The 14,591-nt window shown below is 48.1% G+C and overlaps 1 protein-coding gene across 3 annotated transcripts in view; it reads left to right on the forward strand.

The window, feature by feature from the left end:
• Positions 1–277: 277 nt before the first annotated feature.
• The window catches only part of LOC140391672 (sestrin-3-like), a 111,341-nt gene continuing 97,027 nt past the window's right edge, over positions 278–14,591 (forward strand). For all 3 annotated transcript variants that reach the window (XM_072476401.1, XM_072476402.1, XM_072476403.1), the window contains exon 1: positions 278–613. In XM_072476401.1, the coding sequence (XP_072332502.1) occupies positions 509–613 (105 nt within the window). In that variant the 5' untranslated portion in view covers positions 278–508. The remainder of the gene's footprint in view (positions 614–14,591) is intronic.

Consider the following 14,591-nt stretch of genomic DNA (forward strand, 5'->3'; position numbering starts at 1 on the left):
GTGCAATGATTGGCCAGGGGGTGGGCATTTCTGTGCAATGATTGGCCAGGAGGTGGGCATTTCTGTGCAATGATTGGTCAGGGGGTGGGCATTTCTCTGCAATGATTGGTCAGGGGTGGGCATTTCGGCGCAATGATTGGTCAGGGGGTGGGCCTTTCGGCGCAATGATTGGTGAGGGGATGGGCACTTCTCTGCAATGATTGGTCAGGGGGTGGGCATTTCTGCAATGATTGGCCAGGAGGAAAGGCAATTGGTTACAGCTGTGAAATTGTTACATTAAACTCCGCGAACAGCTGATGATGGAGTTGGTGACGGTTTGGTTGGTGCAGTTATTTAGTTGGAGTTGAGGGGTTGTGTGGGAAAGATCTAGAGAAGTTCAGAAGTCCTGATTTTATGGTCTTTTGAACGCCAGAGATTGAATGCTCGCTTTTCTTTACACTGACTCATGCCCACATGTGATGGTTATTCCAGCGGCTCTGTGAAGAGAGACCCCAAATCCTGAGTAACAATGTTCATATCCACAACTTGCAAAGAGAACAGACACACCAAGAATTCAGAAAAGCTTCCCACCGACTACATGATCTGCACCAACTGTCAGAAAGTCCTTCGAAAGGTAATCTTTTGCAATGCAGGAATAAATAAACCTGGTGCCTGCTTTCTGTGGTCCGGAGAATCAATAGCATATCCTCAATGTGTTTCAAATGGGGACAACTCGAGCACAAATTACTTTATTGGTCTACTTGCGACATCCCGTTTAAAAAAAAAAAAAAAAAATCACATAGGGAATTTTTGCTCCACGGGCTCGGATTTTGAATATGTAATTTGTCAGGGGTTTGCAAGTTGACTATTCGTGTGAATAGGTTTTAAGTAGAGTGTGATTCAATGTTGGGTGCTAATTTTATAAAGCGACCTTGTTCTGTGGAAATCAACCTCTTTGAGTTGGACACTGAGTCTTTAGCCTCTTGCTAGCGGCCGGCCGAGATGTCAATCAAAGTTGTTTTCCAAGCTCCGTCCGCTGAACTCGATAAATCCGATAGCTTTCGAGTCCTTTTCTAATCGATTACGGTTTTTTTTAAAGAGATCAGGAATTTCCCTGATAAAGCTAGTAAACGACGAGCCTAATGTACCTTTTCTCAAAAAATTGCACTGAAATTGCTGCCTTGTTTTGGTAAGATGTTTGTCTCTCTTTCTCCCCTCCCCCTAAAATACATCATCCGTGTTGGCGGAGACTTAAAATATAGTGGCCTTCAGCTTTTCTCTTGTGCATAGCTTTTTAATTGCCTAATTCTACACCAACCTATCCCATTGTTCCCATTTCAGTACTGACTCATCGCCTCTCTGTCGTCTTGATTTGAAGATCAATCCTCTGCATTGAATTGAGTAGCACCATCTTCCAGCTACAATTCATAAGTAACCTTTTATTCGCAATTACAGAGCCTACTTGGGATTCAATCTATCACTATCCAATTCAGAATATTATTACATTTCAGCTTTCCTACTGCATTATTCTCCCACTAAGATCAGGAGCAAGTCTGCATCATACAAGCGAGAAAGTGTTGGAAAAACCCAGCAGGTCTGACAGCATCCGTGGAGAGAGAAACCGAGTGAGTCCCCAGAGTGGGGGGTCTCATAGAGACTTCTAAAATTCTAACAGGACTCGACAAGGAATATGTTACCAATGATAGGTGTGTCCAGAACTAGGGGTCACAGCCTGAGGATTCAGGATGAACCATTTCGGACTGAGATAAGGAGACATTTCTTCTCACACAGTGGGCCTGTGGAATTCATTGCCCAGGAAGTAGTTGATGCTAAAACTTTGAATATGTTCAAGAGGCGGCTGGATATATTCAAGAGGCGGCTGGATATAGCACTTGGGGAGAATTGAATCAAAGGCTATGGGTAGAAAGCAGGATTATGCTATTGAGTTGGATGATCAGCCATGATCGTGATGAATGGCGGAGCAGGCTTGAAGGGCCAAAAAGCCTGCTCCTGCTCCTATCTTCTATGTATCTATATATCTTTCATATTGGACTCAAATGTTTTTCTCTCCACAGACCTGCTGAGTGTTTCTATTTCAGATCTCTCCAGCATCTGCAGTATTTTTCTTTTAAGTCAATTTGTGTCTCTGGCCAATGGGATTATCATTTGTTCATCCCTCTTTGGGGCCTGTAACACTTGAGAGATGGGATTGGGCTATTTTATTCTCACTAACATTGATGAAACGGTCATATTTTGATTGTGCTCTTTGCCTCTGATGTGATCTTTAAGGTGGACTGTATTTAGGAGACAGAACAGGTATTTTAAAATTAGATTTTGTGCTGAAATGCGGTGATCTGTTTTCTCCTCTTAGCTTGATATTTCTAAAAAGTTTGTTTTTCTGAACGTGTGTCAGGGTAGTCCGGGTGCAGTGAAATGGTCTGCAATTTGGCATTGATGCAACCTAGGATCACTGGTGGCTGTGGGACTTGTTTTTCCTGATTTCTGTTCACGAGTCGCTAGGCGTAAGACTCCCAGTTGTTCCCTGGTAATCCTTGCTTTGCCATATTTTCAGAAGTGCTCAGAGACTTGCTGATTCAGCAGCAAATTGAACTTCTCGCAAATACTAGTATGTCAGTACTTTTAACAGCATCAGCTTAGTCTGATGGTCTAAAATGAAAAGATTAGAGGGCTCGTTTTAATCCCTGCATTTTTCTGCGTTTTCACTCGTGACTTAAGTTTAAATTTAAATTATGTTCTATATGCCTGCTATCGCTGCAGTAATTGAAGCCTAAATGTTAATGTGAGCTACGGTGTTTGTGAAATCTCACTTGTTGTGAGAAACTAAATCATTTTGTACAGAATGCACCTATGTTTCTTTTACCAACATTTTTAAATGGTTGGAGAAGAAAGTTTTGACTGTTGATGATAAATTGAATATTTATATTTCCTGTAAACGGGACCTTGAGCTAATGAATGCATGCTAGTTGTGATGGCTTTGGTCATCAGTTTCTGTATGTATGCAACAGATTAATAGACCGATTTCTTATGGGACCTTGAGCTAATGAATGCATGCTAGTTGTGATGGCTTTGGTCATCAGTTTCTGTATGTATGCAACAGATTAATAGACCGATTTCTTATGGGACCTTGAGCTAATGAATGCATGCTAGTTATAGACTGATTTCTTTGAGTTTACAAATAATAAATTTAATAAGTATATAAAGGAGGCAATGGCAAAACTTGTTTTACATGATTAGTGTTAAATTTAGTGACATGCTTTGTTTGCACCTTGCAGGCATAGGCATTTCCCCCTGGAGCAAAAGGCATAACATGCAACAAAGGCTTGATTCATGTATCAAATTTTCTAAGTACGTGATATCATTTTTCAGGAGTTGTAGCAGAAGAAAGTAAACAAGCAGCTCTTGTTCGTTGACCAAGAAGATCTTCGGAACTCTGCTGGCGCTGCCCGCTTTGTACCAGGATGTCTCAAAGTCTGGGGCATGGTCACCACGCGCCGTAGCTCTCCACCATCTGGAGTGGTGGCTTTTGTTGGGGAATCGCTACTCTGGAATCCGCACCTCCAATATCCTTTCAGGTAGCTGGCGGAGCGCAAGGCTGTGGCTGCCAGTGTGACCAGTATCGGGGACATGCTGGGTGGTGGAGTAGGGGGCTGGATGACACCCTACGAGCTAGCTGAGCGTGGAGCAGTGTCCGTCCAGCACGCGGCCGAAGCCATTCAAGGCCTCAAAATGGTCATGCTCTGACCCGAGGGCACTTTCAATCTCGAGGTGGCGCAAGGCTGATATCCCATCTGAGCGAACCCCTACCCAGATGGAATTCCACATTGGTCCCAAGCCCGGAACCTCCCATGGGCTCTGGTACCCCACAACCCCAGCCACCTCATGGAAATATCCTCCGTGCCTTTTCACACTGTATGGAGGTTTTTTTATGCTCTGCTGCTGCACCCTTCCACCTCCTTGTCCACGCCCGTGTCCAGACACACCTTGGCGTGTCTCATTGCCAACGGAGGTCCCTCCTGGAGGTCCCTCTACAAAGGTGTCCTCCCCTTAAAACCTGGGGTCCTGGGATAGAGAGTTATGCACGCAGCAGTACCATGCAACCACAAGTTCATGGATGCCCAAGAGCCTTGCCACTTTTGCGGCTTGTGGAGTCCATGAGCCATGTCTATGTTTGGTGTCCTAGGTTGCACTCCCTTTTTAGTTTCTTAACTAGGTTGTTGTTGAAGTTTTGTTTGCACTTCAGCCCCACGTTCCTGATCTGTGGGCACCCGGTGCAGAGAGGGGTGGGAAGGCGGAGGACCTCCTTGTGAACCTGCTCCTGGGCCTGGCGAAACGTGCCAATAACTAGTCCAGGCAGTGGGCGACTGAGGGGGTCATCCGACCGGACTGTCTGCTCCTCTTCCGCGACCTCATTTCCGGCCGGGTGTCCCTGGAGAGGGAGCATGGTGTATTTTGGAGTTCATAACGAAATAAAATAACACCAATTAATTGAGGGACAAATTAAAAGGGCCTCCTCCTAACAGGAGCTCCGCCCAAGAAGAATCAAAGAGGAACTGAAACTTAAAACATTAAATTAAAATGTGAAACAGGAGTCGATTAAAGCAATCCAACCCCTGCGGTGCCCACTGAGCATGGAAGGCCTTGCGTGCCTGTGTACTGTTGTTCTATTTCGTTGATGAACCCCAGAATACATCTTAATATTTATTTTTATTTTGCTCTTAGATTTGTACCGTAGTCTTGCAGTGGTTGGTGCTCAGCTCTTCCTCCATTAATCCAAAACTTTGCTGTATGTATCCTAACTTGCATCAAGTCCTGTTCGTGTATCCCACCTGTTATTACTGACCTGCATTGCCTCCTGGTCCAAGAATGCCTTTATAAGAGTTCTGATCTTTTCAAATCCCACCATCACTTTGCACCTCTTTCCATCCCCCCCCCCCCCCCTCCCAAAATCTCGCTAACCTCCTTTAGCCCTCTGATCTCTGCACTCCTAAAATTCAGACCTACTGGGCACCCCCAATGTTATTCTGCTATTAGTGATGGTGCCTTCTAGTACCCAGGCCCTCGGCTCCCTAAACATCCCCACCTCTAGTGTCATGCTCTCTAAAACCCACCTCTTTGATCAAGCTTTTTGGTCCAAATGCAATAAAGTAAAAAATGCATTTATATAACTCCTTCCATGAACACCAAACACCTCAAAGCATTTAGAACTAATAAGATATGTCTTTTGAAGCATGCGGCCTTGTGTAAGATCGGAAAAACACTCACCAATTTGGGCACATCCAAGTTCTTTCAAACAGCAGTGATAATGGCCAGGTAATGTTTTTTGTGTGATGTAGATTGCGGAATAAATATTGGCCAGGTGACCAATAACTCCCCTTTTATCACTATGTATTGTGCAATAACATTTGCCTTCGGCACCAGTTACCACATCAAATATTCAAATAGACTCCTATATTGTCAAATTACACTGGTGTGGCTGGCTTTGTTCTGAGGGCTTATTGACGTCCGTAATAATTCTCAAAATTGTCAACCAAGAGATTACTTTTTTTTCCCCCCTCGCATCTCATCATTTTGCCATCACATCTCATTCTAATGTGCTGGATTAAAATAAAGGTGCTGATTAACCAGCCATTGCCATAGAATCATAGAATTTACAGTGCAGAAGGAGGCCATTCGGCCCATCGAGTCTGCACCAGCCCCTGAAAGAGCACTCTACCAAGTCCACACCTCCACCCTATCCCCACATCCCAGCATCCCCACCTATCTTTGACACGGCAGAGCAATTTAGCGTGTCTAATCCATCTAACCTGCACATCGTTGGACTGTGGGTTGAAACCGGAGCACCCGGAGGAAACCCACACAAACACTGGGAGAACGTGCAGACTCCACACAGACAGTGACCCAAGCTGGGAATCGAACCTGGGTCCCTGGCTCTGTGAAGCAACAGTGCTACCATGCAGTCATTATAGGTCCGTGAGCATGGTACTTGGTGCTATTAAGGACATTGGCAGCAAAATTTGGAATAACATCAAGTTTACAGGGGTAAAAAAAGGAGGCCAACCAGCTGTGTTGGGCTGGTCAAATCTGGAGAGAACAGGTTTGGATATGATGACCTAAGGCATGGGCAGAATCGGGCAATGTTATGGAGGTGAAAATAGGTGTTCTTGGTGAAGGCGCAGAAGGTGGCCGGAAGCTTGTTTCCGAGTGCTAGGGAAAGTGATGACGTCAGTGACTCAACACAAAACATTGCTGTAGGAGTTCCTCCTGGTAGAGTCTTGGGTCCAATCATCTTCAGTTGCTTCATCTCTGACCTTTTAATCCATTATAATCGCCAGAGGTGGGGGCTTTGCTGATGATTGCAGTGTGACAAAATACATCAAAACCTGGATGACATTCAGACTCCAGTTGGCAAGTGGAAAGTAACATTTGCACAACGCCAATGCCGAGCAATAATTTCTCCATTTTATGTTCAATGACATTACCATTACTGAATCTCCCACCATCAACATCCTGGGGGGGGGATCACTAGGAACTTACCTGGAGAAGCCATATAAAGTATGCCTACAAGAGGAGGTCCAAGGCTGGGGATTATGCAGCGAGTAACTCCCCTCCTGAGTCCCTGAAGCCTGCTCTTTATCTACCAGGCATAAGTCAGGAGTGTGATGGAAATTTTTCCACTTGTTTGAATGAGTATGGCTTCAACAGCACTTTGGGAGCTCGTCACTATCTAAGACAAAGTAGCCGCCTTGATCGGCACCCCATCCACCAACTTAAATGTTCAGCGCCTCCACCATCATAACATTGCAGTGGCGGTATTTTATACAATCTACAACTGTGTTTTGCAAGCTTTTTTTTCCCTGGGACCTACTTTTACCTGCTGGACCTAAGCCATGTTTGCTTACCTTTAATGCGAAAGAGGAGCTCTCCCTGCTTGGTCCTCGTGATCTCACTTCAATCGGGCTCCCAGGAGGAGAGGTGCAGACTTCAGCCAGTTCCTTTGTGCCGTCTTCATCTTTGTGACAATGGAACTTGGGTCACTGTCTGCGTGGAGTCTGCACATTCTCCCTGTGTCTGCGTGGATTTCCCCCGGGTGCTCCGGTTTCCTCCCACAAGTCCCGAAAGATGTGCTGTTAGGTAATTTGGACATTCTGAATTCTCCCTCTTGTGTACCCGAACAGGTGCCGGAATGTGGCGACTAGGGGCTTTTCACAGTAACTTCATTGCAGTGTTAATGTAAGCCGGCTTGTGGCAATAATAAAGATTATTATTTACCATAAACTAGGCATTGGCAGACTTAATGTAGCAAACTTGGTTCATAACTGCAATTATGAAAAACATTTTAAAAATCGGATGGAAATGAGGGGGGCCTTGTGGCGCAATTTGCTGCATGCATCCTTGCCTCTGAGCCAGAAGCTCTGGGTTCGAGTCCCACTGCAGGACTTGGATTTGGGTGATCATGGAAGGTGCATTCATAACCTGGTCAGACAGGGTGATTGTCAACCTACAAGTCCTTCCAATGTGCCTTCCAGGCAACCAGAGGGCGAAAGTCTCCTGGTTAGCTGTGCTTGATGTGGAGTGCACCCGTCCAAGCTATAGCATAGCCTCTAGCGACAGGCTAGCAACCTGTTCCAGCTAAACCTAGCTGTGGGAAACAGACATGAAAGTTCTGACTCTTGTGAGACACTAGATGTGGGAAGTAGGAAGTGAGATAGCTGAGTGAGTAAAGTTGCATTCAACCATGGGAAGATATTTTGTACTGCGGAGCTATGGGAGCAGGTCACTCAAATGTGACCTAGTTTCCCACCCCCCCCGGTGTTTGTTGTTTTTATCTCAAACTAGTTTTTGTTTGTGCTGAAATCAGTATGCAGGTACACAAAGTGGTCATAACATAGTTATTGCCTCCTAGTTGGGACAAAAAAGGTAAAACGTATTTGCAAATTCAGCCTCTTTAATTCAACCTGTAGGTCAATTGGCCAGTTAATGGAACTAAAGGCTGGGAATGAATTTCACTGTTGCAACAGCATTAAATGGTTCTCCGTGCTGCAGAATACATAGGAAGTTGCAATTTGTAGTTGAGCAGAATCTTTGGGGGAGCATTGGAAAAGATGGGGAGAAACGCAAACCTCAGTTGGCTGAGAAGGGTGTTGACTGAATTCTGCTCCCTCTCAGCTCATTGCCTTCAAATGCAGCAAATGTGGAGCTGCTGAGGCACACCAGGCAATGTTTGAAAAATGAAGTCGCCATAGTCCCGTGTGTGTATCAATTGGGTGTAAGCCGATGGAGTGGTGAGTCATATCAGGTAGGGAGGGGGTGGGGGTCTCGATGGGGAGTCATGCACTGTTGTACAGTGACCCAAGAATTGGATGTGTTTTTTTTTCTTGTAACATTTCCTGGGTAGCTATTCTGGTAAGTCGATCAGAGCTCTCCAAAGTCTCTGACTCTAATTCAGAGTTGAAGACTTTTTGAGAGGGTTCTTGATGTAAGGTAATCTGGTTTCTCCCCTGGAAGTTAACACTTGCTGTTTAGCACAGGGCTAAATCGCTGGCTTTGAAAGCAGACCAAGGCAGGCCAGCAGCATGGTTCAATTCCCGTAACAGCCTCCCCGAACAGGCGCCGGAATGTGGCGACTAGGGGCTTTTCGCAGTAACTTCATTTGAAGCCTACTTGTGACAATAAGCGATTTTCATTTTTCATTCCATTCAAATTATTAAGCAATGTATGAATTTGGTGCAATTACAATGAGTTCAATTGCTCACATGAAGTAAGGCACGTTTGTTTGTTTCATGAGCCAAACACTTATCTGAATGCTGCACAGCTTTGTGAGCTTTGACAAGCTCACTTTCCTAATCAGGAAATCATTGGGAGGGTGCTTATCTCTGCATATTAAACCTGCTGGTGGAGTACAATTGTGCATTGTGCTGTCCAGCCACCACCTAGCAAAATATCTCAAACTCTAATGATGTTTATGGTTGGGATGCAATATTGAGTGCAAGATTAACAAGCTTGGGTGTTGCAATGCTGACTTTCCTAACCTAGAAGATCCAGTAAGATTTTGGTGGCATGATATTTGAGCCTTAAAATGTTTATAATTATGCTCAGTCCTAATCCAGTTGGAAAAGAAAAGCAACTAAACAAACTGGTACCAGAGTGGCGGCACAGAGCAGGAAAAGGATATTGGTGCTGTATCAAAGAAACCTTACTGTGTGGTGAATAGTTGTGAATAAAGACTTGCCTTTTATATAGTGTTTTTCACAAACATTGGATACCTCAAACAGTTTTACACACAGTAAAGGATCTTTGAAGTGCAGAAGCTCACACAAATAGCAAAATGATGAGATGAAAATTTGTTTAAATTATTATTATTTTTAAATGATTTTGAGGGATAAATATTGGCCTGGACTCTGAGGACAACTCCTGTCCTTGTTTGAAATAGTGTCACGGGTTATTAGGTCACTTGAGAGGGCAGACGAGGCCTTGGTTTAATACCTCCCCAAAAGAATGCATCACTGACAGTGTTCCACTGGAATGTTGGCCTTGATTTTAGTGCATAACTCCTGGAGTGGGACTTAACACTCTTGCGTCAGAATGTTGTGTTCATCAACTGAAGCACAGCTGGCACAAGATGAAAATGGGCAGAGCTATAGAAATTGGAACTGGGTCTCTGAACTGGTGCAGCATCATTTTATAAGAAGCTAAGACATGACGAGGATGACCGTTTTACACAACCTGATTATTTTTTTGTTACTCTGTTCACATGCTAGTCTACTGTTACTTCAAATATATTTTAAATATAATTACTGCTGGCAGTCTAATTACAGTGAAATTATTAAACCGGGGTGCTTAAAAGAGGAAATCGGCCTCAAACATAACTTTAGACGTTCAATTTTACTTCCTGTTCCTAAGGGAGTAGTGGGGAATATTTTTTTAAAATGCAGAAACTTGTGATCAAACAATGCATTACAGTCTTGCCATTTTGTCAGGACTGTAAGCAAACTTTAAGTTGGACTTTAAAACACAGAAAATGAGGGTGTGATGGTAATTAGAAAATGGCAGTCAGACAACGAGCCAGTGGACGTGATCTATTTGGATTTGCAGAAGGTACAGTACAGGAGGCTGCTAAATAAGATAAAAGTGGCTAGGTATTGGCATGGATAGAAGATTGGCTGGCTGACTGAAGCCAGAGAGTGGGGATAAAGGGGTCTTTTTTTCAAGATGGCAGCCAGTGACTAGTGGTGTTCTGCAGGGGTGAGTTTTGGGACCACAACTCTTCACGGTATACATTAACAATCTGGAAGATGGATGAGGGCATTGTTGTTAAGTTAGCAGATGATGCAAAGATGTGTAGAGGACAGGTTGTATTGAGGAAGCTGGGAGGCTGCAAAAGGACTTGGACAGGCTGGGAGTGTGGGCAAAGAAGTGGCAGATGGAATACAATGTGGAAAAGTATCAGGTTATGCACTTTGGTAGGATGAATAGAGGCATATGGCGCAATTCTCCGGAAAGATTTTGAAGTTTTGCAGCGTGCGGGAATTGCCGCAAGCTTCCCGGCGCCTGGCTCAGCGAGGCCGGCAACTTAATTCAACGTTAATTGGTCCACTTGATGAGGGCTCACGGGTTTCTCGCCGCAAATGAAGGCTCGCCAGCTGATTCGCCGGGACCGCGACTGCTAGGCCCCCGCTAACAAATTCTAGCAGCACTTGCTCAGCCAACCCAGCCAGCTTGCGTCAATGGCGCCAAGGAGACCAGCCGTAAGGTTTGGGAACGCTGACCGTGGGATGCTGCTACATGCTGTGGAGTCCAGGAGGGATGTCCTGTTCTCCTGAGGGTCAACCATGGGGCAGCCAGTGCTGCCTCGGAGTGTGACCAGGAGGACTGCCTTCCAATACTGAACAACAGTCAATGATCTACACCGGGCAGCACGAGTGAGTAGACACCAGTGCCCCTACCCCCCACCACACACAGACCGTTCTGCCCCATGGGAACATCCACCCTTCAACTCCCCCTCCCATCACTGTGAACCACACTTGTGGCTAACAATGCCCCCTCTGCATCTCTTCTGGAAAAGCTCTCCCACAATCGCCGGGAGAGGGCCCAGACTGGTGGGGGCATGCCACCATGCTCTGGAGGTCACCGGTGTTGCCAAGGACAGGGCGGTCACCAATACAGCAGCTGACGGACGCTTCAGAGGTAAGGAACCACTCGGTGGACCCGTGATTATTGCCTTACTGACTGACCCATCCCTCCCACTAACCACATGTCCATTCTCCTGTAAGTCCTCCAACTGATGGCGGCAGCCCACCCCGAGTGCCATCCTCTCCAGTCTCTCCATGAGACCACCTCGGAGGAGAGCTCTGAGGATGCCACTGTAATAGTTGTGGCACAGCTGTCATTTCCACCCTCCACCTCTAGGATGGCAACGGCAGTGGAAAGCCTGGTGCGCGATGTCGGCATCATTAGTGACGTTTCCAAGGCGTTGCGCAGTCGGTGATGGTCATGGTGAAGGATCTCGACAGAATGTCCACCTCACTGGAGGGATGTCACCCAGTACCAGGCTGACCTTGATGACATTCTACGGACCATGTCCTGCTCTCATGGGCATGGCCAAGGCGCTGCGGAGTTTGTCCCAGTCGCAGGTGGGCATTGCCGAGGTGCTGCAGAGCATGGCCCAATCACTGTTGAGCATTGCCGAGGGCATCAACACGATGGTGCGGACCACTGGGAACCGCCAGGGCTGGCAGAGCCAGATGATGCTGGGGCTCGAACCAGCTCCCCCGCTGTCCCAAGCTGAACCCCAGGGTGCTATGGGCACGGACCGGGAGGAGGGGACCCTGGGTGCCAACCCGGACCTGTCCCATGGAGTGGGGATGGTGGTCATCAACCCCCCTGAGCTGCACCCCTCTGAGGTCATGTCTTGAGTTAGCACAAGGTAGCACGGCAGTCCATGTGCCGCCCACAAGTAAGGCGGGGCCCTCTGGCCCCAGAGTCCCCAGAGGTTGCCTGCCAGGGGCATCGAAAGCCGCCGGACAAGCTATTCAGCTGACTGCCTCCACCTCAGATATGCATCTGGGGTCACACCGAGACGTAGCGGTAGAGCTAGGAAGACAAAGCACATAGAGAATCACTGAGGGCACCGGCGGAGGTGGGGATGGGGTTCGTGGGGGGCGGGGGCATCACATTCGGAAGAGTGGGATATTGTAAAACACAAACGCCCTTGAACACAACCAGTATGACGTCTCTGACACTTTCATCCGTGATGTGGGTCGACCTCCCAGCACCCTTGAGTGATGTGACGCATACCCTGGGAGGGTGGGAAATTGGAGTGGGGGTTGATGGACCAGGTCACATCCTCCAATGAATCAGGCTAGTATTGTGCCTCCCTGACCCTCCCGGCTTGCTGGACCCTCGCTGCTGCTGCCTATCCTGCAGCCTCCGGCTGGTCCTCTGATTCCTCCCCAGCCTCTTCCTCCAGCCCCGGCTGGTCCAGCGCCGCCGCCTCATCCTCCTCCTGCTAGGAGGTGGCCACATGTTCCTCATCACCAACCTCCAGCTCATCGCCCTGCTGCTGTGCGAGATTGTAGGAGGGCACAGCCGACCAGCACAAAGCGGGCGAACCTCTGAGCACTGTGCGGGAGTGCACCATCCGAGAGGTCGAGGCATTGGAACCACACCTTGAGGAGTTTGATGCACCACTCAATCACAACCCGGGTGGTTGCATGGGATTCGTTGTACCGGGTCTCCGCTTTGGCCAGCAGCATTATTAGCCGGGTCCTCAGTGGATACCACTTATCCCTCGAGCCAGCCGCTCATCCCGGGGTGGTCTTCAAAGAGGCTGGGGATGGCCGACTGCCCCAGGATGTAGCTGCCATGGATACTCTCTGGGAAGCGGGCACATGTGCATTAACGTCTGGTGGTTGCACACCAGCTATTTTGTTGAGGGAGTGGAACCCCTTTCGGTTAACATAGGGCACTCCCAGATGGCCTGGTGAACATATGCGTGGCATCTATTACCCTCTGGACCTGGGGCATCCCAGCAGTAGCTGAGAAACCTGCTGCCCAGGCATCTTGCTGGGCTTGGTCCATGTCAAAGACTTTGTAGTTTTCCGTCCAGGCGGAGGGTATCCGTGATCTGTCGGCTGTGGACTGAGACACCACGCCGTCGGCTGTGGACTGAGACACCACGCCGTCGGCTGTGGACTGAGACACCACGCCGTCGGCTGTGGACTGAGACACCACGCCGTCGGCTGTGGACTGAGACACCACGCCGTCGGCTGTGGACTGAGACACCACGCCGTCGGCTGTGGACTGAGACACCACGCCGTCCACCACTCGATCCCTGGAATGATCCAGAGGTGTAAAGGTTCAGGGCTTCGGTGACCTTAATGGCCACCGGAAGCAGGTGTCCTCTCCTCCATGTGGTGCCAAGTCTGCGAGGACATGGCACAGGTGTCGCACTGTCTCCTTGCTGAGGCGGAGTCTCTTGTGGCGCATGCTGTCCGTCTTCTGTTTGAATGACCAGCGATGCCTGTATACGCTGTGCTGCTTCCCTACCTGGCCTGAAGGGCAAGTGGCGTCCAGTGCACCGGCCGCCGCCTCGAGCAACTGCAGATGCTGCTGCCGCCTCGGAGTCTGGCCGCCCGGACTATCTGCAGCACCACCACGCAAGTTATTGGTCCTTATCTGTAAGGAATTGAAAGAGGGTGTTAAAAGAGCGGTGGCTCCCACCCCGGGACTTTCCATTTTCCCTATTGATACCCCACCTGGATCGCCCTTCCCATTCTCACCTGGCCACTGCGGGCTCCCTCACCGGAGGATGGCAGTCGGTGGGGCAGACGGGCAGGGACAAGGGTTGCCCCTGGAATGGATAAACCTCCCCATGGCAGCCCACTCCAACCGGGGCTCTCTCTGCCAAGCACTGGGGTGGCAGGCCCAGCCCCCCTGGGCTCTTTGCCTGTGAGCAAAGATGGCTACTCTGCTCCCCACAGAAGCCCTTCCGCCAGGTTCACATTTTTCAAAAGGTGTACTAATCGGCGACAGCATGACCACTTGCTGTGGAGGCCGATGAATGACTGGACGCCGTTGGATAAGGGGCGGCTCTCGTTAATGGTATGAAAAGGGCTCAAGTGGTGATAATTGGTTTCTCACCACGCGAGATCCCAATTTTTGTCTACGGGAACGGGTACTGTTGCATCGCAAACTGTTTAGCGCCTGGGGCGGTACTTGTTTTTGGCCTCCTGCTGTTCACCGGCCTCCTTTTGTTTGAGCGAGAGCCGAACGAGGTGTCAGAACTGCGCCCATACATAATTTTCGAAATGGAAAAAGCCATTGGAAATCTGAAGCACAAAGGGACTTGGGAGTCCTAGTTCAGGATTCTCGTTCAGGATTCTCGCGGATAACACACCGGTTCAGTTGGCAGTCAGGAAGACAAATGCAGTGTCAGCTTTCATTTCGAGAGGGCTAGAATACCAAGAGCAGGGAAGTACTGATGAGGCTGTATAACCTCATTCGGAATATTGTGAGCAGTTTGGGGCCCTGTATCTAAGGAAGGATATGTTTGCCTTTGAGGGGCATCAGAGGAGGTTCACAAGAATGATCCC

Source organism: Scyliorhinus torazame, chromosome 15 (genome assembly GCF_047496885.1).
Source record: "Scyliorhinus torazame isolate Kashiwa2021f chromosome 15, sScyTor2.1, whole genome shotgun sequence".
NCBI lineage: Eukaryota > Metazoa > Chordata > Chondrichthyes > Carcharhiniformes > Scyliorhinidae > Scyliorhinus > Scyliorhinus torazame.